The 23,069-nt window shown below is 45.6% G+C and overlaps 1 protein-coding gene across 1 annotated transcript in view; it reads left to right on the top strand.

Moving 5' to 3' along the window:
- Positions 1 to 23,069, top strand: part of PGAP1 (GPI inositol-deacylase) — a 46,778-nt gene that overhangs the window by 7,274 nt on the left and 16,435 nt on the right. The window contains exons 4-14 of the mRNA XM_089588055.1: positions 4,548 to 4,633; positions 7,014 to 7,110; positions 8,470 to 8,636; positions 9,799 to 9,851; positions 10,795 to 10,861; positions 12,680 to 12,865; positions 16,553 to 16,624; positions 16,690 to 16,757; positions 18,692 to 18,845; positions 20,828 to 21,035; positions 22,761 to 22,830. Coding sequence (XP_089444181.1) covers positions 4,548 to 4,633; positions 7,014 to 7,110; positions 8,470 to 8,636; positions 9,799 to 9,851; positions 10,795 to 10,861; positions 12,680 to 12,865; positions 16,553 to 16,624; positions 16,690 to 16,757; positions 18,692 to 18,845; positions 20,828 to 21,035; positions 22,761 to 22,830 — 1,228 coding nt within the window. The remainder of the gene's footprint in view (positions 1 to 4,547; positions 4,634 to 7,013; positions 7,111 to 8,469; positions 8,637 to 9,798; positions 9,852 to 10,794; positions 10,862 to 12,679; positions 12,866 to 16,552; positions 16,625 to 16,689; positions 16,758 to 18,691; positions 18,846 to 20,827; positions 21,036 to 22,760; positions 22,831 to 23,069) is intronic.

The raw sequence follows: 23,069 nt of genomic DNA, 5'->3' as shown, positions 1-23,069 counted from the left end.
ATACATTGGAGTTTATCAACGAAGAAACAATTAAAATGAATAAAAATGCAAAAAGATACTATCACTTCGTGGAGAAGAGTGCTCAGTCTTGCTGCATACGGGTTCTCGACACACCCGGATTGATGACCAGCACACAGCACAATATGTTCACAAACACGCAACGACAGTCACTCAGTCAGTCTTCCTTGAACAGAAACTGTAGACGCCTCGGATTTTTCTGGGCGAATTGCGTGATGACACTGGTGATAAATTCATTTCTGTGCTTCATTACACGCTCTCGGTGCACACTCATCATACAAAGGCCGTCCAGTCTGTCGTTTGTCATCGTTGAGCGTAGCCACGTTTTCACTCTCCTCATTGTACTGAAGGAGCGTTCGACCGTACAGGTAGTAACTGGCAAAGCCAGAGCCACCTCAATGGCTTTTGCAACACCAGGGAAGAATGTCTTGGCCTGATGTAGAAGCTCGCAGTAAGTTATTTCTGATGGGTCCCCAGTTTTGTTGCACCACATCTCGTACCAAGAGATGGCCTCTTCCTTGAAGTTGTCGATGCCGTAAAAGCACTGGAGTTCTTCGGCGAGAACAGCGAACTCAACACTGCTCAAGTGCTTCATTTTTGATGGATGCAGCTGGAGAAGTTTGAAGCTCCTCTCATTGCTTTCAGAAAAGCGCCGAGCTAAAGAAGCAGTGAGGGAGTCCAAGTACGGCACATATATTGCCACACGGTAGTATTCCTCTGGCGACTGAATCCCGTAGTTGTCTCGGTGGGCCTGACGAGAGACTTGTCTTGGTACAGATATCACCACATTTAAGTGATTGGCTGCCTCCCTTGCTGCATTCATGATGTTAGAGAACTCCTCTACAGCGTTTGCCCGGTGGCCGCGAAAAATACGTTGTAGCTCAGTGATGTGGCCATGCACAGAATGGAAGTCCATGGATACACCTTGCAGAATGTTCGTAGCTGGTTCGAGCCGAGCGCTGTACTTCGCTACAATATGCAAGCAGACGATGAAAGATGAGCTTGTTGTTGCGCAGTAGAGGATGTGAGCTCGTTGTCTAGTTGCAGCGTTCGAGCATGATTCCGTGGACGCGAGCTGCTCGAGTGCTTCGACTATGGCCACGTAATGCTGAGAGAAGATCCTAATAGACTTGTACTTTGCAGACCATCTTGTCTCACACAGCATCGGAATGTTGGGCACCAATTTTCTCCGGAGCACGCTCTCGCGGAAGAAGTTTATGGTTTGTTTGATTATCCCAATTGTGTTTCGAATTTCAGAGACGTCGTTCAAATCGTTGATGACGAGATTTAGTTTGTGACTTGCACAGTGGAAAAATAGTGCCTTCGGGAACTGTTTTTGTATAATTTTGTTCACTCCAGCTTCTTTTCCAGCCATTGTAGAGCATCCATCGTACCCCTGTCCAACGAGGTTCGAAAGAATCAGTCCGACATTCGTCAAAAGCTTCAAGATTGCCGCGGCGATGCAAGCGGAGTTTAATTGCTCCAGCTCTACAAATCCCAAAAACTGCTCTCGAACGCACACTTCGACTTCCGCCTTGTCAATAAAGCGAACGCCTATAGACATCTGCTCTTTTCCTGAAATATCTGCAGTTTCGTCAGCAAGAACGGAAAAAGCAAACGCTTTGTTAGTTTCGGTAACTATCTGCTCTCTCAGGATGTCGCCACAGATTGTGATGATCTCGTTCTGGACGCGGACAGAAGTGTACTTGGCATTGCCAGCAGAAGAAGCGAAGTGCTCCTGAAGTAGAGTATCTCCAGCTTCTACACGAAAGTCAAGCAGATCATTGAAGACTCCACTATCGGACTGCTTGCCGCGAATCGGCAAGTCATGCGTCGCGCAAAAGACAATGGTGGAAACTATTGGAAATAGTTTCTCACGGTTCCTTTCAACTTGCGCGTGCAGTGCTCTGTTCAGCTGCTGTACAACGGGTAGCTGCTTGCCTTTCATCACATCCATAAAGTTCTGTGAGGCCGTCATTGCCTCCTGGTGCCATTGGGATTTTACGTGATCCCTGCACGCCTCGGGCATTTTTCTGTAGTTACTGAAAGCGCGCACGATAAAACTACCTTGAGTACCCCGGTGAACACGCGGAGGAAAAATGACGAAAAAACGACAAAAGGCGCCTTTCGCTGTCGCTGAGTACGCAAGCCAGGGGGCGTAATCTCCCAGCCACTGATGTCGAAAAGGCCTCTTTCCAGGTGTTACATCCTTCTTAAAATCATATGTGACATTTGGCGACCATGGCTTAGTAAGAAGACGTAACTTCAAAAAGTCCGGTATGCCAGTGAGTTTAGCTTTGCCTAGAAACTCTCCTAAGTCATATTCTTGAGGCAAGTTATTTGTTTTCTTGATGTTGTCTCCGGACTTCGATCCCAAGCAAGGAGAAAGGGAATCGTTTCGGCTTACTGCGTGACCGGAGCTCGCTGGTGGAGTTCCTTCCATGGAGACGACGACGCCGGCTACTGTCCGGTGATGAAAGGTTGCATCGCTCTGGTCAAATCCGGACTTGAATCCCAAGAAAGGAGAAATGGAATCATCTCGGCCTGCTGCATCACCTGAACTCACTGTTGACAGAGTCCCTTCCATGGAGTCGACGACATCAGCTACTGTCCGGTGATAAAAGCTTGCATCACTCTGTTCAAATGCTACACCGTTGTCACATGTCACACCAGAATCTGCAGGGGCGCATTTGGATAATGCTTCGTCAGACAACCGCTGACGCTTGAAGAAGCGTCGAATATCCATCATTCGGGACCGCGCGAGACAAAGCTGGCTATGGAGTTCCTCGGGGTTGGTAGTGTTAAAAATATATACACATTGATTGGAAAAACGGTTGAATGCGTACGTCGAAAACAAAAAATGACTATGTATGCAGCGAAAACTTATTTACAAGATAAATGCACGCTCGCAGCTTCATACACCTCGCTCCATCTTGCTCGCGCAACCGCACAGTCGAGTATTTGCACACACACTACTCGCCGCTCGTCGTTTTCTCGTCCGCTGTCTTGGTTGTTCTCAGCTTCGTTGACAACCGGCCACTAAAAACACCGAAGCACAAACAAAGAGGCGCGCACACGCAAGGAACGCCGCGCGACTTCCGAGGGGAAGGGACACTCGCCACTCCGGTCGGAAAATTTGTTTTGTGTGTTTTTATGAGGTTCAGAGCCCCAAAACGACTCAGGCTATGAGGGACGGACGGTCTCTTTACCATGCACTGCCATCGCACAGTACATGGGCGCTGTTGGGATTTGAGGCCCAGCCAGAGGTGACAGGCGAGCCAGGCAGGCGCCATCGGGCTGCCTTGACCAAAGGCGCTGGTTTCCGGAGAAGACGCAAGGAACGCTGGTGTGGGGGCGCCTCTGGAGACTGCGTCGCCGTGAACAAAATCAGCTAATCCCCTTTGCCGAAAATTCTGAAAGCGGCGCTTGTACCGAACTGCGCTCTCCCGTGGATCGGAGGAGACAGCGAGCGGCGGCGGCGCCAACTCATCGCCCGCTTGCCCCTGAGCAGTCCGACAAAGCGGGGATGGACACGGCTGATTTGTCCCTCCCTCCTGAAGAATTCATCGGTGGCCGGGGTGTGCACTGTCTGCCTCCGTGTCGCTATTTCTCTAGGGATCAAAGAAACAGGCACACATCTCAAGACGGCTCGAAACACATGCTCGCCGGTGCCGCTGTATGTCTGCAACGACGCGTCCCCGGACGCGGCACTTTGCAGATGTGACCCAAAGCGTGGAAGCAGGGCCGCTTTTACTCTTTTGGCTGAGCGCACCGCCGCCCCTGACGTGCGGCCATCACTCACGGTTCGAGTGAGTGATTTTCCAGGGGGGTGCAGCCGCCCCCCCTTGCCCCCCCCTCCGGACGCCCATGGTTCCGTTTCTGATTTCGTCTAGATGCGGTAGAAACATTCTGGACATTGTTATGATACTACGAACATACAGTCAAACCCACTTATAACAATACCGGTTATAACAATATATCGGATATAACAATGGTCAGTCGCGGCACCGTCAGCTTTTGCATGTGTTCTATGGTATTTTCGGCATAACCCTGTTATAACAATTATTGGTTATAACAATGGCATTTCCATGGCACTTCAGTATTGTTATAAGTGGATTTGACTGTAGCTTTTTCATGAAGCATAGTTTGCATCATCACTGTTTCAAAAGTTCAAACTGTCTTCTATTTTCTAGTCACAGTCACGAAATATGGGGTGTGAAGTTATTACAGCGGGTATCTTTGACTTTACGACAGCATCAAATGCTCACGGATAATTTCCATGACTTCAGCACTTCTTGTTGTTGATTGCCCTCGTTCGGTGCAGTAGATGCACATTGATGCAATGATGTTGGAGTAGAATGATGCAAATCCAGTCAGTGTCGTCAGGAGTCATCAACCTATACCATGAAGGCTTTCAAGTGATTCCAACATATGCCCAACCTTCTTGTGGCAACATCAGTTTCATCTGGTTAATTCTCATGTTGTGCAGTCTTAATCTGTCTTAATCTTAATCCCGGGTTATCTTGCAGGGTTTCTGCACGAGTGCGTACGCACCATCCGCAACCTGTACAAGTCCACGCCGAATGCCAGCCTGGTCATCGTGGCACACTCAATGGTGAGCATCTCTGTTAACAGTGTGGTAGCATTGAATTAAGCAGGAAAAAAAATTGCACTCTGGTCATCACTGTGTAGTGTGAATGTCACTGATAGTGATTAGTTAAAGTTAATCAAGTGCATAATTTTTAAAGTTGCATTAGTCATCTGTCCTATGCCTGTTATTTATAGAATTCAAATGGTTTTTCAACCAGACACATAATTAATCTGTGAATTCAATTGAAAACCCGCATGTTTTAAATCAGGTAACAAATAAAGAAGATAAATATTAAGCTATTATCTATTTGATAACTGATTTATTTAATGTGGCCATATAATCCGCTGTTCTAAATATGTTAGTTAGATCAAGAATGAGTCTATACACAAAGTAAGAAATGCTTGGATTGAGAGGACAGGATGGGGTACCGAATTTTTTCTTATTCTTGCGGTGTGTGGAGGTTAAGGCATCCTTTTGGCCTAGCTGGTGCTCGGAGACATGCTAGGTTTCTTTCATTCATTCATTTGTTAATTCTTTTATTCACTCAATTCACTCGCCCACTCACACGCGTACCCTGTGCACTCTCACCTGCTCATTCGCTCGCTCACCATTTGGCTTGAAAATGCTAGGAGAGGCAGAGGAGAATAAGAGAAGCTAGAAACTGCCAGCAGATACGCAGATATAGACATTTACCAAGAGAACGGAACACAGGCATTGCTATATTCTTTCTTAAAGGGGCCCAGAAACACAATCTTAGTTAACTGTTTTGCCTGTTGATTGCATACAGTGAGTTATAATGGTGCTATTAGCGTCGGTAATGCCGCATATATTCCGTTTTTTAATATTTTAATGTCCTCCCAAAAACAACTTCATGGCTCTGATGGTGTCGCCACACAGTGGCGGGTTTTTAGCAGCGGATATGACATCACCTGGCGCGAGCTTGATGATGGGACAAACAGTAAATATACTGCAAATTGTGTGAATAAATAAAGACACATTTTGTCACCTGGCTGCGTTTTATATTAGATCAACAAAAACAACTTGTTTGTCTTAGATAACAGCCCTGCAAAGGAAGTAAAATAAAAATACACCACCAGGGGCGCTCTGGCATGGAAACAACGCTGCCAGTCTCACAGAGAGCAGGCAACCATGGAGTACAAACTTCCGCGACGTGCTCTGGCTGGCTGTTTTGATTGGTTGCGCCAGGTGCCGTCATCGGGAGAGCGAAATAGGAGTGGGAAGCCCCGCCAAAATCGAGTTGAGGGCAGCGTTTTGTTTCCTTGTATTTTGAAATTTCTTCATCGAATAACTCCCGTTCCTGTGCATCGATTGCTGTAATTCTTTTTAAGTCAGCATCTGTGTGACATAAAGAACCCACCTGAAGTATAGCCGGTGTTCCCCCAGGCAGTGTTTCGCAGCCCCTTTAATAGATGTGGTAGAGTGTCTTGTGAAATAAGGTTTGAGCAGTTATTCGTGAGTGCGAAGGTAACATAAAAATGTGGCGGTGTGCTAGCAGCAACTGCAATATATTTATTAGAGGTAACTTCTGGATAGAACCAGTAGGTGTACCCTTGTGTATTTAGATCACGAGCCATAACTTCTTTCATCATTTTGAGTTACATTTCCCGAAGCAGAATGCACTTTGCCGAAGAACTGTAATCGGAGTTAAGTTGGTTAACGTTGACCTTGAATTGAAGGCAGTACTGAAGGGACTTGGGACATGAGGGAAGGAGTCAGGCGCATTAAATGCAGTGAAGTGATGACGAAGAACAAAGCACTTCATTGTGGTGAAAATTTTGTAGGTTCTTAGCCTCAGATAATCTCAGTCTCAGTGTAGGCTGCTAACTGGAAGGCAGCTTCCTTTTCATTGGAGGAAAATGTGGATGCGTTATAGTCTCAGTTGTGGTGCTAAATTGTGAGCAGTATAAGAGGGAAGAAACTTTGAGCATTCATTTACAGATTACTGTGCAGTTATCTCTGAAAAAACAGTTTATTTATTTATTTATTTATTTTTATTAAATAAATAAATAAATAAACTTTTTTATTACAGTACCCACAGCGCCGTGAGGCATCTTCTGTCTTATAGCTGGATTTGTTCTTGTTGTATGATATCCAAACGTAATTTGCTGATTTAGCGGAGAAATAACTAAAATTAGCAATTTTGTTCGAAAACTTGGTTCTCATTGGTATTGCTCACGAATGTACACTTGCTAGCTGTCATTTAGTGTTTGTTATTTTCATTATTGAAGAAACTACAGTGCTCAAGACAGAATGAAGTGTCCTTACCAGGATGAAAACGGTGCCGAATGGCGCATGCCTGAATGTGGCTTCGTTGTGCCATGACTTCAGTGGAGAGCCTACTGATACGAGAGGTGTGTTTTCCCACGATGCCTTCTTTGTGCAGGGGGGTGTGGTGGCACGGGCTCTGTTCACCCTCGAGGACTTTGAGCCGGACAGTGTGTCCCTGATCATGAGCTATGCCACGCCGCACCACAGCGCTGGTGAGTCACTCAGACCCATGGAGCACCTGTTTCTTCCGAAGCCAGGATCACATGAAGGATCTTACTTGTGCTCCCTGTCCACAGACTCTACAGTACACCATATTGTTTGCCCTTAATGCATTGTGGTATCCATGTGTGGTGACAGAAGGAGCCAGGCGGCTGTTGTAATTGCTTCATTTTGTCTCGAGCTCACCTGACCTGACCTGACCTGACCTGACCGGACCTGACTTAACCTAACCTAATCTAACCTAACCTAACCTAACCTGACCTGACCAGACCTGACCTGACCGGACCTGACCAGACCTGACCTGACCGGACCTGACCTGACTTAACCTAACCTAACCTAACCTAACCTAACCTAACCTAACCTAACCTAACCTAACCTAACCTAACCTAAACCAGGGAAGTCAACCCAAGGCATTCAGCACTGTTTTGCTGCCTGGGATTTGAGATTTTTTGTTCGAATATTGTGTTAGTTGTTAGGACTTATGCTTGCACGAGTTGGTAAACTGTGTCAAAAAGGAACTTTTGTTGTTAGTCGGCGTCTATCCTCGTGTGTCTTTTCTTTTGTCCCTGTCAAAAGTCGTGTTGTACCTTTTTGAAGTGTTAGTTGTGTTTTGGTATTAGGTCAGTATTACTGAGGTTTCAGCGGTATTTATTGATTATGTACGCATACTGTGTCGTCTTTATTGTCTGTCTTCTTTCTGTATGCCTGCCACTTGGCTTGTGTGTGTCTGCACATGTGTCTGTTTTAGTCGCTTCCAAATAAACTGTCTCTGTGTGGGCTTAGATGAACTGCGCTTGCTCCTGTAAGGAAGAAATCATGGTGCCTGTCAGAGAAAACCTGATATTTTTGATGAATATATCTTGCTTGGTTTACTTGGGAGCCTGTGATGTGCTGAAAAATGCACCTGCGCTCGTGTAAATGTACTACCACTGTCAAACTAAGTGTACTTGTTTTTAAAAGGGCATCTTTTGAGCACATTTTTTTAGACCACAAGGTTTTTCATTGGTACTCCGCTCAATTAAATTGGAACTTATTTTAGAAGGAAGGAAGGTCATGCTGTGACACGAGGTGCATTTAAGGGCACTCTTTCTGAAATTCTGGTTTCTGAAATGACCTGTAACACTCATACCTTGCCGCTTGTAACTCTTTGCAGCTTACCTTGCCAGCTTTCAAGTAAGCTGTCGTACATTTTGAAATCAATGCTGAAAGTCATGCGGTGCTACCCAGTGTTGTCCGACTTGCACACTTCACTCAAGCTGATTTCATATTGCGGACGCTGGTGGTAGCTGGGTGATGACGAGTGCAGTTGACAAGAAAGGCTCTGCGGCACATTTTTTCGTGCTTTTGTGCAGCCATCTTGGACTCGCACCTGGACGCAGTGTATGAGCGGATAAGAGCGGCGTGGTCCCCACCGCGGCTGCCTGTGATAATGCTGTCGATTGCCGGTGGGCAGAGGGACACCCTTGTCCGCACCGAGCTTACTCGCCTTGAGCCACACCCACACCACATCAGCACTACGGTACGTTGTCGCGACACCAGTCCCATGTTTTCAGCAGGAAAGGGCTTTGCGAGACGCTTGACACAAAGGCCTGGCCTCAAAAAGCATTGCAAGACATTTGACTCAAACAGAATTTCAGTATAGAATGTCATTCAGTGGCTGTAAAGGGCGTTTCTGAACAGAACTTCATCGGAACGGTGGTTCGGCACTTGTTCTGTGTTTCCTATGGTTTTTGTCTACGTATTTCACTCTGTTTACCCTTAAGGAATGTATATCACCAATTCGCCCATTTGGCCGTAGTGTGGAGCCAGTAAGGCTGAAGACAGAAAACGGTTATGTGTCTGTTCAAACTGCGTAGCAAAATATGAGAAACTATGTTAAAGCAGTATTTGGAGCGAACATTGTGGAAATGTTAAGGGGGGGGCGTATTTTGCTCTCAGTGGTACAAGGAAGGATTACAAACGAAAAGGGGCATGGTTTTAATTAGTCTTGTGCGAAATTTGCATTTTGTACATGTTTCTTGGGTGCATATTTCAGATTGTATTTATGTGTTTTTAATTGGTATGGTATGAAATGGTAGGCAGCAGTTCAAAAGAAGTGGTGTTGTATTTGTTAGTGTTTGAAAGTTGCATGTAGTCAGTGCAATAACTTTCATGTATTGCAGCATCTTGGATGTTTTGTGTGTGTGGCTTTTCAGAGTTTTTTCTTTATTTAATATAGAAGGAAACCACAGTTATGTAGTGTGTGGACAAGTGTTCCAGTCTAACTGCAACTTTGCTGGAATAGTGTTAAATGCTGGAGGAGTTAGTGCACAATGAGAGAAATGACCAAATAGTAGATTAAAAAGAACACTTACGTTGAACAGAATGCACCAAAGGCATCTGCAGGGCTTAATAACTCATTTTTATTCATCTCATAAACTGCAGGCAAATGATGAAATTGTTTGTCTGCTTGCGAGCTTGGATGTCAACCACGTGCTTCAGTCTCTGGGAATTTAAACCTAAGCCTTCTGCAAAAAAGTGTTTAGGTGGTAAAGAGAAAAAATGAAAATGCTTATTTCTCTTGTCATTTCTTAAGAGACACATTGGCAGTCCTTCTTAACTAGTCGTTTGTTTCTGTGTTGTACGGCTTTTGTGCAAAAAGACTTTATAGACAATTTTTTTTTATCCTCCATTTTTTTCAGAGCACGGCTGTGCCGGGAGTTTGGGGCTCTACTGATCATCTGACTATCGTTTGGTAAGGGACGCATTCTTGTCACTTAACGCGTTGTGCTTCTGTGTTCATTTGTATAACATGCGCAGAACCACACTGGCACCTTCAACTACTTTCGAGCCCACAGCAGGTGACCTTGATTACAGTTGGATGCCATCACGCCCCACTCTCGTTGCTTGTAATGTCATTATAAAAAGTTTTGCCTCGCTCAAGTGTGAGTCTTGAATTGTTGGGCGGGCTTTTTTCTTCTTCTCTGCAACTGTCACGTGGTCAGAGATAGGCTTTACTGCTGTTCCCATGCGTAAACTTTCCAAAACTGTGGCACAAAGTTTCCAAACACTTCTTTCCACACAGTGAAGAAGTCACAGCATGACCTGCAGAGCGCCTCATCTCTTAACTAAATGCGGGGGTAAGAGCTGAATAGAATTGAAATTGGAATGTAGTCAGAATTGGAATAGATTGGCAAATGAAAGCAAAATTCTCTCGCATTTCCTCCGCTTCAGTCCCATTGATCGTCCAAAACATTTTTTAGTTTTGCGTTTCCGCATATGTCTGCATGTGAGAGAGTGCGTGAATGAAGCCTGGTTGACGGATGCAAGTGGTGATACCTGAAGGAGTGCATGGATGCATTTGCTTTGGTGAATGGAAGTTAGCTTTGCACATATACATATTTAATATATACATATTAGTATATATATGCTGTATTTACTCGCATAATAGGCGTCTGCTAGCAATCGTGGGAATACAGTATTGATCACAGTGCGAAGTTTGGGGTGCGCCTGTTATGCGTGAAAATAAAAATGGTTTTTCGCGACTGAACTGGGGTGCGCCTATTATGTGAGCGCGCCTATTATGCGAGTGCGCCTATTATGCAAGTGCACCTATTATGCGAGTGTGCCTGTTATGCGAGTGCGCCTATTATGTGAGTAAATGCGGTATTAATCTTTTTTTGTTCCTAACCCTGCAGGTGTCAGCAGCTCGTGGTGGCATCTGCAAGAGCGTTGTTTGATCTCATCTCCCGTCATCACCTCCAGGTAGGAATTCGTGTTCATTGCATCTTTTGAGGAACAGCATTTTATGGCTGTGCGCATGAAATTAATTTCAAATATTGCATATTTGCAAGGGGCAAAGAAGGAGGATAATCTTCAAGGTCCTGATACAAAATTTAACGTCAGACCAGCCGCAGAACATGTGGCATTTCTTGTTCCCTTGTTGGTGTGTTACTGCAGCCCTGCTTCTTGCTTGCGCTGCAGTTTTTCGCACTCACGGTGAGTGCCTGAATCCCGGATGGAGTTTTTTCAGGTATGTAAATAAAGCTGAGATCGCTAGGGAGGTCTCTAGATATATGGAGCAGGGCCTTAACTCTTTCCTTACCGTGGCGAAAATGACCTTTTTTGTAGGTTTTGGTTAGTTTTGTTTCTACAAAATATAAATGTGCTCTCTAACCATATAAGTGTTGCAACAGAAAGCTTTATTTGCCAAAAACAAGGTTTTAGGAAAAAAATTAAACAAAACTTGTAAAGACACACTTGTGTGTAAAAAGAAAGAAAAATGGTTGAGAATTTTCTGAAATATGCATTATGGTTGGTATTATATTGGCCACCATCTGCAGAAAAATGGAAGTCCTATTTTGAGTACTATTCTTGCTAAAAAACAGTAACTGGAAACACCATAGCTGGGCACGGAGCACGGCTGCCTGTTTATCCAGGCTGGTTTCTGTTGTTGCCAGTGTCGGAACTGAATCCGAACAAAAAGGCAGATCTTCCGGCTCACTGCTGTATTGAAAATCACGGTCGAAGCTGTTGGGCTGTTACTGTTCATGGCATCTGGCTATAATCTTCACTGAGAGCGAACTACTTTTTGAACGCAGATTGAGTAAGAGCGATTCGCTCTACCAACCGCATATCATATCGCCACATGTAATTCTTGCTTCCTGAAGCCTCGATGACTCGCAGGATGAAATTGTAGCGGTAAAATAAGTTCAGGAGGTGCCAGCCACAGCACTTAAAGGAGTATAGACACCTAACTTTTGGGTGCGTGTTTTCCTCTTTGCAGTGAGGCTCAAGGCATTATTATACACGGATAGCCATGTGGTATTCTCCTACGACCGCTGAATTATTTGTAATCAAATTTTTCTCGTGTTGTTTTCGGTTTTGGTTTCAACAGCCAAATGATGACTGTGACGTCAAAGTGTGGGTATAGGTCGCGTGAGGCATGAAAAAAACTGCGATATAATTGCTGCTTCTTTGCCTTGATTCACTACAGTGCCAAACCCAGCCTGCCTCAAGAGACTGAACGGCAACGAATGTAGAAGCTCCAATTACATTGCAGTTTTTTCATGCCGCACGTCACATGACCTATAAGCACTCATTGACGTCACAGTCATCATTCGGCTGTTGAAACCGAAACCAAAACAGCATGACCGAACAATCCAATTATAAATTATTTAGCCGTCATAGGCGAATACCATGTTATGATTCATACATACATAGTAGTGTCTTACGCATCACTGTAGAGAAGAAGAAATCCCACCAAAGGTGTCTATACTCCTTTAGGGTTCATTGCAGCGAAATACGCTTACGTTCACTTTGGTTGTGTGGCGAACTTCTTTTTGCATGCGGACTTAGTCCGCATGAACATGCATGCCAGCTTTGGCAGTGTTGCTTGCTACATATGAAATGGATTGCAAGCATGTTGGGAAAACAGCAAGTTGTGGTGACAACATTTCCACTCCAATGAATAGAGCCAAGCGACTACTCAGGTGCTGATTGCAAGTGCCTTCTCCATTAACAACCTCTGCCAGCCTGGTAGACGTTAACGGCCACACTGATGTCTTCGCTGCTTGGCTGCAGATCCAGCTGACCAAGGATCTGGAGCACATCAGGGCGGTGGTGGAGTTCCACTTCTTGCGGCGTCCCTATGGGAAGCGGCTTCCCCTCGAGGCCATGGAGGCTCCGGACGGTCAGCTCACCTACTTTGGATCGGCCGGCGAGTGGTCGGACCACACTGATCCGTCCTGGCGGGTCCTGAAGAATAAGGTGGGCACCACTGGCCGCAGGCATTGCTCGGTTCGCAATAAGCCGGTCCTGCCAGAACTAAGGTTGGCTTGGAAATAAAAATTTATATATATATAATATATATATATATATATATATATATATATATATATATATATATATATATATATATATATATATATATATATATATTTAAGTAGACGAGGAAAGGGGAATGAGGGGCTCGTTATAAATATGAGAGAAGCCAACAGCCACAGGAACCAAGGGGCACAGGGGATTTATTTTGTGGCGTTGATCAATTTATATTACTGAATATGTTATCGCTTAAAGCTAATTGATTAGAAAAGCAGAAGAAAAAACAACCACATGCCGCCGGTGGGATCCGAACCCACGACCTCCGAATTACGCGTCCGGTGCTCTACCTCTGTGCTACGGCGACAGCTGTCAAACCTTCTGCTTTCGGGGGTATTTATGTTTTAAAAATAACCTAACCTTGGGAGTGTTCACCAGCGCCATTGAGGTTTGACAGCCGTCGCCGTAGCTCAGCGGTAGAGCACCGGACGCGTAATTCGGAGGTCGTGGGTTCGGATCCCACCGGCAGCATGTGGTTGTTTTTTCTTCTGCTTTTCTAATCAATTAGCTTTAAGCGATAACATATTCAGTAATATAAATTGATCAACACCACAAAATAAATAAATTAAAAATCCCCTGTGCCCCTTGGTTTCTGTGGCTGTTGGCTTCTCTCATATATATATAGTATATATAGGTTGGTTTATGGGGTTTAACGTCCCAAAGCGACTCAGTCTATGAGAGACGCCGTAGTGAAGGGCTCCGGAAATTTCGACCACCTGGGGTTCTTTAACGTGCACCGACACGGCACAGTACACGGGCCTCTAGAATTTCGCCTCCAAAGAAAATATATATATATATGGTTGGCATGGAAATAAAAATGTATTTTTAAATTTCCTGTCCTTTGTCATTGGTTGAATTGATGCCGTGCCCTGGCCTTCAGACAAAGAGCAGAAAATTTAAAAATGGAATGGAATCGTTTCGAGACTAGTTATACCTATTGTACGAACTCAGAATGGAGGGTTCCGTAAAGCTCGCAGTCTTGTTTGCTGCTAGGCAGCTTTTAAAAGTCATGCTCAGGAGCTTTATTTTTGTTAGTGAGTACTTTAGTGGAAGCAGAGTGGTCTGTAGGGCCTTTGTCAAAAATATTCAGCCAATTGGCTTTACTTGTAAGCCATGTAGTGAGGCTACGTTAACACATCTGGATGCTCTGAGCTCCGGAAGGGTGGGAACGGGAGTGTCCTCTTAGCTTTGAGGGATTTCGAATGCTGCGATGCAAAGACTGCTGTGTGGCCCAGAATGAAAGCCAATGGGCTGCATATTTTTGACAGAGGTTGCACATTGTAATTTGGTGCAAACAGAAAAGAAATTTCAAGAAAAACAAAGGGGACATGGCGCACCATGAAAAGGTAGTAAGTACATGCTCCGTTATGGAACCTGCGTGGTCAACGTCGTTAGTATATTAGGAATAGCGGAATTCGTCTTCAGCATCATTTATAGTGGAACAGTGATAATGGAACCACTTTACAGCGGTTCTGAGAAAGAAGGGAAACCACGGCATGGAACCCATAGCCCGTAGAGCATAAACTTGTGCTGTTTGATGTTTTGGCCTGCAAGGAGTACAGTTGTTGTAGGTTAATGTAGTGATACACTTTAAAGTTATAGAAGCTGTAAAACTTTACATACTTATACACTATAGCAGGTTACAAGTTAAAAAAAAAAAAGACAGCAGTTGCTAACAGTGGGCCATGGTTCATGGCATCCTGTGTTACTCCACTGACGAATCATAGCAGTTAACGAAGCCAGTTTTTTGATGTTTGACTATATTAAACAAGCCAGAGGCATCAGAATTCTTTAGCTTGTACGGTTAAACCGCAATGTCACGGGATCCTCGGTGTACCAATATATTCCAGTTTTCAGAAATTTACATCCTTAAAACACCACGTATTTGTAGTTTCAGTATAACAAAGTAGATTTTGTCACACTTTCAATGTAACGAAATTGTAATGCTGACTTAAAACCAACATGAGGAAAAATTGTATTTCAGGCTCGAGTGCTTAGGTAGAGTGTGCACCATAGCTCGCATCGGACTGCGTACATGAAAGTGGGTGTTGCCCGACCGGCAGAGGTGGACCGCAAAGGAAGACGGAAATACGATACCTAACACTTGAGAGAGAAACAGTGTTGAGTTGACATTTGTGCTTACAGATGTTTCTGGCATTTCTGTTTCTGGCGTAAAATGGTAACGTGTTCAATAAAACATACACATTGTAGTTTAACCTCTCATATGTGCAATTATAGCTTTTTTTGCAGTTTTATGTGCATGTTAAAGGGACAATGAGGAGAGCACTATTAATATTTTTTTTATAGCAAAATCCGATAGTTCGGCATGTCATGGCTTTGTTGCCACTTGGCCGGCAGCGAAAGATGCATTTATTTCTAAGAAATTTGGATTCGAAGTTGAAAAAGTTTTTCCCGCCGCTCTGATTCAAACTTGGGATTCTCCTATGACGACACAGGACTAAGTGACGTGAAACATGACGTGCACATGACGTAACGCAGACTCCGTGATTTCTGGCAGTCAGCAGTGCGGCCTAGCAGCAGCCGAAACGAAAGCTACCGCCGGCCGCACGTTGAAGGCATCTATCGGCTATTGCGGCCGTCGCTACAGTCGCTTCGCTTACGTTTGCACTGGCGTTTTGCCAGCGTTACGATGGATCTCGTTCTCGAAGTCGTCAACGAAGTTCTCGCAAATAGACACCTTTAGCATACCGTGTACCTTGTTACCGCTAGCGGAATACCGGGAGCCCCCCTAACACCGGTGAGCAGGCGCTGATTGGTCCCGATGCTTCAGGTGCACGCGTAGCTGGCGGGCACGTGGTGCCATCTGGCGACGTCAAAGAGATTTGCGCATGCATTGGCTGCGCCTCAGTAATTTGTGGCTTCTCGGGTCCTAGAGTTGCTAGAACCATTGGTTCTAGCAACACTGTTTTGTCCTATGAAGTCACCGCGCTTGTACTGCGAGTTTGGCCTGTGGCGGCGATACCTGTATTTTGGTTCTCGCTCTTTTCTACGTTACAAGAGCTTTGTTGTCAGTATGAGTGGTGTTTTTGTAATCACGAGCTGGTATGCTGCCGATAGAAGCCAACTTCAATTTCTCCTTAGTGTCCCTTTAACCCTGGCTTTTGTATAACATCTCAATATCTTTTTTTTGATTAGTTTACTTCACCTCTTATTTTTGTAAATCTGTGATAAAATGTGACCTTGATAAAATGTGCATGACCGTGTGTAATAGCAATTGATATCTTGTATACAATTTTTTTGTACCGCTGTCACTGCTGCCTGCCGCCGGCTCCCAGGCCTCGTCAAGCTGTTAATACAGCTTTTTGCCTGGGAGATCGTCAACATCGTAAAAATGTTGAAAGTAAAGGTGATTTGAATTGAATTGAAAAAAAGATGTGGTGACAACATTTTCCACTTGTTTAGAGAGAGGTAGCTGTTAAAATACCCTCGTTGTCCATTCAAACGTCTTTCACTCATGCCAGCTCTACATGGAAGTGAGGTAGATGGGGAGTTTTCATGTTGTGTCGACTGCCGTGGATCGCTGTTGAACCGAGTTTCCGGTGCGTCTGCCCTCAGGTCCTGGTCTCCCGGTGGCTGGTGATGCCCGTTCGGGAGAGGCACCACGTGATGCTGCGGGCGTCGGGTCTCGTAAGGCACGCTCGACTGTGCCCTGGCTGGCCGCAGTGCTGACCGTGTGCGCCTGTTCTCTGCAGGGCAACAAGGAGTGGCTCTACGGCTGCACGGCTGTGCGCAAGGAAAACCTCACCGGCAAGATCGTCTGGTGAGGATTTGCGTGGATTGATGGATGGATAGGAGCGCCCCCTTTGAAACGGGGTGTTGGCAATTGCCACCATGCTCAGTTTTTCTTTCTTTATTTTCGTTCAACTGTGTTGGCAATTCTCATTAAGATTCGCCACCATCTTTACCTACGGTTTCCTACACTTCTACCCTTATGCCACATCTCTGCTTTTCAGCCACCAATCCTCCAATCGCTTTTTGCTGACTTCCACTGCAGATTTATTTACATGACCATTGTTATCTTTAAACCCTAGGGCCTCAGAAAGAGTGACTGTGCCTGCATCGACATCCGGATGGATACCATCACATTTGATTATGAGGTGTTCAGTTGTTTCCACAGATCTACCACACACTGCACATGTGTCATCTTCTTCGTTAAATTTCTTTTTGTAGCTGCGCGTTCTAAGACACCCTGACCTAGCTTCAAAAAGTAGGGCACTGCCTCTCGAGTTATAGATAGCGAGGATAGATGGCGCCACCTGGCACAATAATGGCATGCTGGCCTGAGTGAGCTGTTGTAGTTTAGTGTAAGGACAGTCGGTAGGTTCTTCAGCCAAAAAAAGCGAAATAGCAGTGGTAGCCAAGTGGTTTGAGCACCTGCTTCGCATCTGGGAGGTGCGGGGTTTGATACCCAGTGCCACCGGGCACACACCGGTGATGTAGTGGGTGCAAGCTTTCCCTTGGCCTGGCGCTCATCTTGTCTGCGATGAAGTGCTTGGAAAACGGGTCTTCGACTGCACCTTGTAAAGAAAAAAAGGGGACACAAAGGACTTTACTGCACTAGGTCCATCGAGGTCCATCGAGGTCCATCGAAATCCATCGAGGTCCATCGAGGTCCATCGAGGTCCATTGAGGTCCATCGAGGTCCCTTGAGGGGCGAGGTTGGCCCAAAGTCCTTTTCCAAGCATTTCACACGAGAAGAGCCGAGCGCCACTCTGGGAGATACTTCGTACTCGTTAGAAGACCAGTGGCTACCCAGCGGCACTGGGAATCGAACCCAGCACCTCCCGAATGAAAGGCGGGTGTTCCACAACAATGTCGGCACTTCAGTTCACTTTAGCCCTACCCGCACAATCGTAGCAGAACAGGCTAGTGTAAGGACATTCATTAGTCTGGGTGTTTGGGAAAAGAAATGCCCAGCCTGCATAGAGTAAGGACAGGAGGTGCCACCTAGCATTGACCTGATTAACTAATGCAGGCCTGAATGAGTCGCTGCGACATAGCATAATGTTTATTAACTAAAATTTAACGACTGCGAAACAAAACTGTGAGAAACACCTGCTAACATCAGTTGGTAGGCACATATCATTACAGTATGCGAAAGACGCGGGTTCGATCCCGGCCGCGGCGGCTGAATTTCCATGAAGGCGAAATTCTAGAGGCCCGTGTGCTGTGCGATGTCAGTGCACGTTAAAGAACCCCTGGTGGTCGAAATTTCCGGAGCCCTTCACTACGGCGTCCCTCATAGCCTCAGTTGCTTTTGGGATGTTAAACCCCAATAAACCAAACCAAACCAAACCATTACAGTATGAATTCTTGTGATTTATTTAATGCAGGCATATTGGTCACGGTAGGGCTCTTGGTTTATTATTGTTTTGCTGCATTTGCTGTGTCTATAATTTTATTTATATTAATGACACTGCTGGCCTAGACAGTTCATTCTACCTTTCAGGAATGCAGCATATATACTCCTGTTGCATTATATGCCACTAAACCTTTCCTATGCATTGTTTCAAAATAGCTTTACTTTTGTTAACCAAAACCTTTTCCGCCAAGCTGTGCAAGGACCTCAGTCAGCATGAAGCCACTTGCTTGTAGCTTTTTGCCTGGGGTCTTTTTATTGTTTTAAACAGAAAATGAAGTCCTACGTACGTACGTTAATTTTCACGCGTTTGTTTTCTTGGCCTTCCCACGTAGCTCAGCGGGCGTGAGTCTGTCCCTGGAAGGAGAGACGCTGCCGTACCAGGGGGCCTACGGTGTCGAGCGCCGCGGCTTCCTTGGGTCGGGTGCGGAGTTGCGCGCAAGGGGCCTGCAAGCCTTGCTTGTGCACGTTCGACCGACCTCGTCCAAGGCAAGCAAAGGGCATCTCTTTTATGGTGCCAGTCTAAGCTTGGGAGACTGCTGAACAGCCACCTTGCATGTTTTTGCTTGAAAAAGTACTTGGTAAGATTAGGTTTCCAAGCATCGGATGGAATGTGGACTGTTGCGTTGCATTGTCTTCATTTTCAATGCTCTATCATGCTTTTCTCGACAGCATTAGTGGTGCATAGATACAGCAATGTTCAGTACAGTTGCGTGCAATACACTAGAAAAAATACTCCTGTACCCTTCTAACGCGAGAGCGTTAAGGAGCTCGTGTCGCAGAAAATCCAGCGTCGGTGTCGTTGACAATGAGTTAAAAATCCACGACAAAATCCCCTCAGAAGCAATCTAGGAGGCAGATGGGCCGCCTAGGTCATGTGACCTTAAAGGTGCCCTGAAGAGGAATCTGAACTTGTCATATTGCCGCGGGAAGTCGATCTACACGTTCTTAGCATTCTTAGAAACTGCGACTTATTGCCCTGTATGGCCGATTTCCCAAATTGAATCGAATTAACGTCCGGCTCCCGCCCTTTTTTTTGAATTCTGCATCGTACGATGGGCGGAGTCGACCAACGCGTGGAGTGCCTTTCACCCAGTCCCGTGGCGGCTTGCCGCTCTGCCATCAGCGGAGTAATACGTAGTAGTCCGTAGTAGCAAATAGTCCACGCGTATGTTTATTTCTGCAGGCTTATTTTGCGGCTATATTATCTGCGAATGAAACTATTTATTCATGGAAACCTAAAAAACAAAATAAAGCGAAAGCAAAGCCTCCACGGAGCTGAAAGGAACTTCACGCGTTGGTCGACTCCGCCCATCGTACGAGGCAGAATTAAAAAAAAAAGGGCGGGAGCCGGACGTTAATTCGATTTAATTAGGGAAATTGGCCACACAGGGCAATAAATCGAAGTTTCTAAGAATGCTAGGAACGTGTAGATCGAGTTCCCGTGGCAAAAAGACAAGTTCAGAATCCTCTTCAGTTCACCTTTAAGGGATCATCACAACCTGCCCACCGGATTGTGAGCAAACTGTGCACTGTTGCAGGTGGCAGTTAATGATTGGTCGCTAGAGGTGCCAAGTAACCTGGGTCGCACAAGCCCCTACAGGTGGCAGCACCTGTCATCACACAGCAGTGGCGCATTGCTTAACTGCTGCGCCAAAGCGCCAGGAGTGGTATGAAGACTCCCATGGATCTATATAAGTAGAGAATGACCAATTTCACATATATGGGCATTAACCCATTAAGCTATTGCGTCATACCCTTAAGGTAGAGCTCAAGTGTTCCTTCAGTTTTTGCCTCTCCCACTTGTCTTGCCATTTCGTCCTGCACCTAGTGCCCTCTTGTGTCTATTCTCACAACTATACTAGTAGTTATTGGAAGGTAAACAGCGCAAACACGAAGACCGCAGTTCAAGCTCGCGTCCCGCTTGACACGTGAAATTATGGAAGCCTACCGCATGAGGAAGAAAACAAAGTTGTGCGTTAGTAAGCCATTTATTACGCGATAGTGAGGCTGCATGCCTTGATGCCACGTAGCAACACGAGTTCGTGCATGTATGCTTGTTGATAGGTTGGCCGCTTTTTCTATATATTGTGTTGCTGTCTTCAAATAAACTTTCAGTTGTGAGTCAGCACTCGTCCTGTTTCTTTTACTGTGGTCTTCGTCTTTGCGCTGTTTATCTTTCAATATGTACTACCAACTTGCCCGTTTAGCTGTTTTGCTATACTAGTAGACTAATGCTGTCTTGTGTCACGGCCCTCAACTAGGCTTGTCATGGCAGACACCTTCACTGCCACGCTTTGTGTTCGCTTATAAGCTTTGTAGACTTCCTTCACCAGCAGTATTGTACATGGATGCAGTACAACGCAAACATTGAATTGTAATACAGTACAGTTCAGTGTACTGTAGTTGAGTGTAGTGCAGTGAAAGAAGTGATGTAGGCGCTGAGCGTGGGAGTCTGTGTGCATATGCAGGTGGTCGTGGTAGGGGAGCGATTTCAGTCGTCCGACCGTTGGCGGGCAGTGGAGATGCCCCCCTGGTGGGGAGGCCCCTCGACGCTTTTGTCGGTGCCCCTGACAGAGGGCGCCGCATTCTACAACCTGAGCCTGCACGGCATGTGGCATCCCTGGCAGGCCTACCGGCTCACCCTGGTGGTGAGGATCTGCCGCTCGGGGACCAAGGGTGAGGAAGAGACTGTGGAAGAATCTTTGGACTATGTGTTGTGGCGGTGGTTTATACCGGAAACTGCTCCAGTGTGCAGTTTTGAGAGGTCAGTAAACTACTTTAGTTGGTGTGGACCACGGAGGAACGGGAAAAAGTGTGCGAAGCCTTTGTTTTAAAGTGATCTCTTTACAAACATCCACTGTGCTTGGTTTGTTTTCTTCACTGTGCCTCTATTGACAGGTGTGACCATGCAGGGCAGGGGTGCATTTATGGTAATCTTGGAGTGGGCATTTGGGGGCGAGGGGGGGGTTCTGTTGCCTTCTTTGTTGATGAAATATAGGGGCCAATGTGGTTTTCTTCGTAAAATTTTTCTCTCTAGTCTCTCCCTCATGCTACCCATGAATTTGATTTCAATTTGTCTGGTAAGCCCAGTATGTGATGCACTCTGATGGGATATGGACATGTGTTGGGCTGACCTTGCCCTCTTGGTCCTTTGTAACTTTCTAGATGGTGCATACTTATACTCAGGAACATTGTAAACAGTGGGATTCCAAATAGTGGAAGTGGTCAGTAAAAAGTTCTTACTTATACTTAGGAACATTGTAAACAGTGGGATTCCAAATAGCGAAAGAGGTCAGTAAAAAAAAACCTTGTGGCAAATTCCAGTCAGCAATCTGGAGCACATTTTCTCTCCCCGTGAATGGAACAGCGTGTTTCAGTCGATGATTCGGATTCAGATACCATGGAGTGGTGACCTGCTGAGCAGATACCCGACTCACTAGACAGTTTGGATACAGCGATGCATAGTAGCTTCCAGGGCTTTGATAAGAGCTTAGTGAATGCACCAGATATCACTTATGAACGTGGGTGGCGCTGATGAACACTCTCAAGGTTAGGTTACTTGTAAACATAAATACCCCTGAAAACAGAAGATTTGACAGCCGTCACCGTAGCTCAGAGGTAGAGCACCGGACGCGTAATTCGGAGGTCGTGGGTTCGGATCCCACCGGCGGCATGTGGTTGTTTTTTCTTCTGCTTTTCTAATCAATTAGCTTTAAGCGATAACATATTCAGTAATATTCTAAATTGATCAACACCACAAAATAAATAAATAAATTAACAAAATCCCCTGTTCCCCTTGGTTTCTGTGGCTGTTGGTTTCTTTCATTGTTTATTCTTTGTGCTAGGTGGGGCACCCTTCACACTCGGAACTTTCATGTGTACATGTACTGCTGAAAGCAAGAGTGGTGTGCACCCTGAGTTGTTGCGTGACTCCGCGCTCTTTGGATACCTCTCAGTGTCCTTGCAAAGCAGGAGCACTGCGGTTAGAAATGAGCAATCTGACTTTCCTTTGGAATAAAATGATTGACTTGTTGTATTGATATCGGGCACTGGTGGAAAGTGGTGCGACGGTGCTATCTGGTCGACGCTCGAGTCGGATACGCGCCAATTTCGCTGTCCCATTTTAATGAGGCCTCGCAAATTTTTGCCTGTACCAATCTTTCTCCTGAATACCCCCATCTCTATCTTTGTGAGTGTCAGCATCAATTGCTCTTTTGTTTTGTTTTTTCTTCCAAGCAGATATGTTCCAGTCATGTCTGTGTTCTGTGTTTGTGATCGCTGTTTCTCTCTCTGTATTGTTTGTACTGTGTGGACAACACAAGTGTGTGTGTTTGTGTGAAATGCACATGTGGCACATCTGTGGCTATTTTTTTTTGCTCATTCTCTCTCTCTCTCTCGAAGGTGATGGGTTTGTCCGGTTCCTGGTTCCCTGGGGCAGAGAGGACCTCTTCTTCCACATCGAGTACCCCCTGTACGCATGCGCCGGTCACGTTGAGGTTTTCGTGCATGCCATATACCACGTGTTTGCGAGACCGAGGGAATCGCAGTTTAGAGAAACAAAGTCCCTGCGTTAAGCTTAGTTGACGGGATTTTTGCTTATCAAGAGGACCACAGAGGCAGTGGTTATTTCACTATCCTGCAAATATTTCATGACAGGTTGCTAAACCAATAAATACTAATTAATTTGGGTTGTCACTGTGAACAAAGCCC

Source organism: Amblyomma mixtum, chromosome 4 (genome assembly GCF_055824585.1).
Source record: "Amblyomma mixtum isolate Tamu chromosome 4, ASM5582458v1, whole genome shotgun sequence".
Classification (NCBI taxonomy): Eukaryota; Metazoa; Arthropoda; class Arachnida; order Ixodida; family Ixodidae; genus Amblyomma; species Amblyomma mixtum.
Note: the sequence above shows the minus strand (reverse complement) of the source record. Positions and strands in the feature narration are given on the sequence as shown.